The sequence below is a fragment of the Buceros rhinoceros genome, unplaced genomic scaffold (genome assembly GCF_000710305.1).
Source record: "Buceros rhinoceros silvestris isolate BGI_N320 unplaced genomic scaffold, ASM71030v1 scaffold21636, whole genome shotgun sequence".
Taxonomy (NCBI): Eukaryota; Metazoa; Chordata; class Aves; order Bucerotiformes; family Bucerotidae; genus Buceros; species Buceros rhinoceros.
Genome location: NW_010419571.1, coordinates 2,179 through 2,593, shown reverse-complemented (window position 1 = coordinate 2,593; position 415 = coordinate 2,179). Strand labels below are relative to the sequence as shown.

The following is a 415-nucleotide window of genomic DNA, read 5'->3' as shown; positions in this document are numbered from 1 at the left end:
CCCTTGTGCCTCAGGACAAGGACTGCGAGGTGGCACTCAGTGGCTGCTCCTCCAACCCCTGCGCCAACGGGGGGACCTGCGAGCCCCAGGAGGGGGAAGGAGCCGGGTTCAGGTGAGTACTGGATGGGAACTCACAAAAGATATCTTTGGGCAGCAGCATGGATCCCTGACATCCCATGGAGATAACGTTTGAAGCTTCCTTCCCCGCCTGCGTGTTCCTTTGGACACGTAGCTGGGATATTGCATTTGCCCGGCAGCTCCAGCCCATGCTGCCTGCTCTTGCAGCCCTGTCTGCACCCCCTGCCGGCACAGTGCCATCAAAGGCTCAGCACTGGCTCCGCTTCCCTGTGCCCCCCAGCCCTGCAGACTCCTGGGCCAAGGGCAGGGGGGAGATGGGGTCCCTCTGCCACTGTGG

At 62.7% G+C, this 415-nt stretch overlaps 1 protein-coding gene across 1 annotated transcript in view; it reads left to right on the top strand.

Moving 5' to 3' along the window:
* The window catches only part of LOC104495948 (slit homolog 1 protein-like), a gene marked incomplete at both ends in the record, with an annotated part of 14,737 nt that overhangs the window by 12,306 nt on the left and 2,016 nt on the right, over positions 1-415 (top strand). The window contains one exon of the mRNA XM_010139003.1: positions 1-112. Within this exon, the coding sequence (XP_010137305.1) occupies positions 1-112 (112 nt within the window). The remainder of the gene's footprint in view (positions 113-415) is intronic.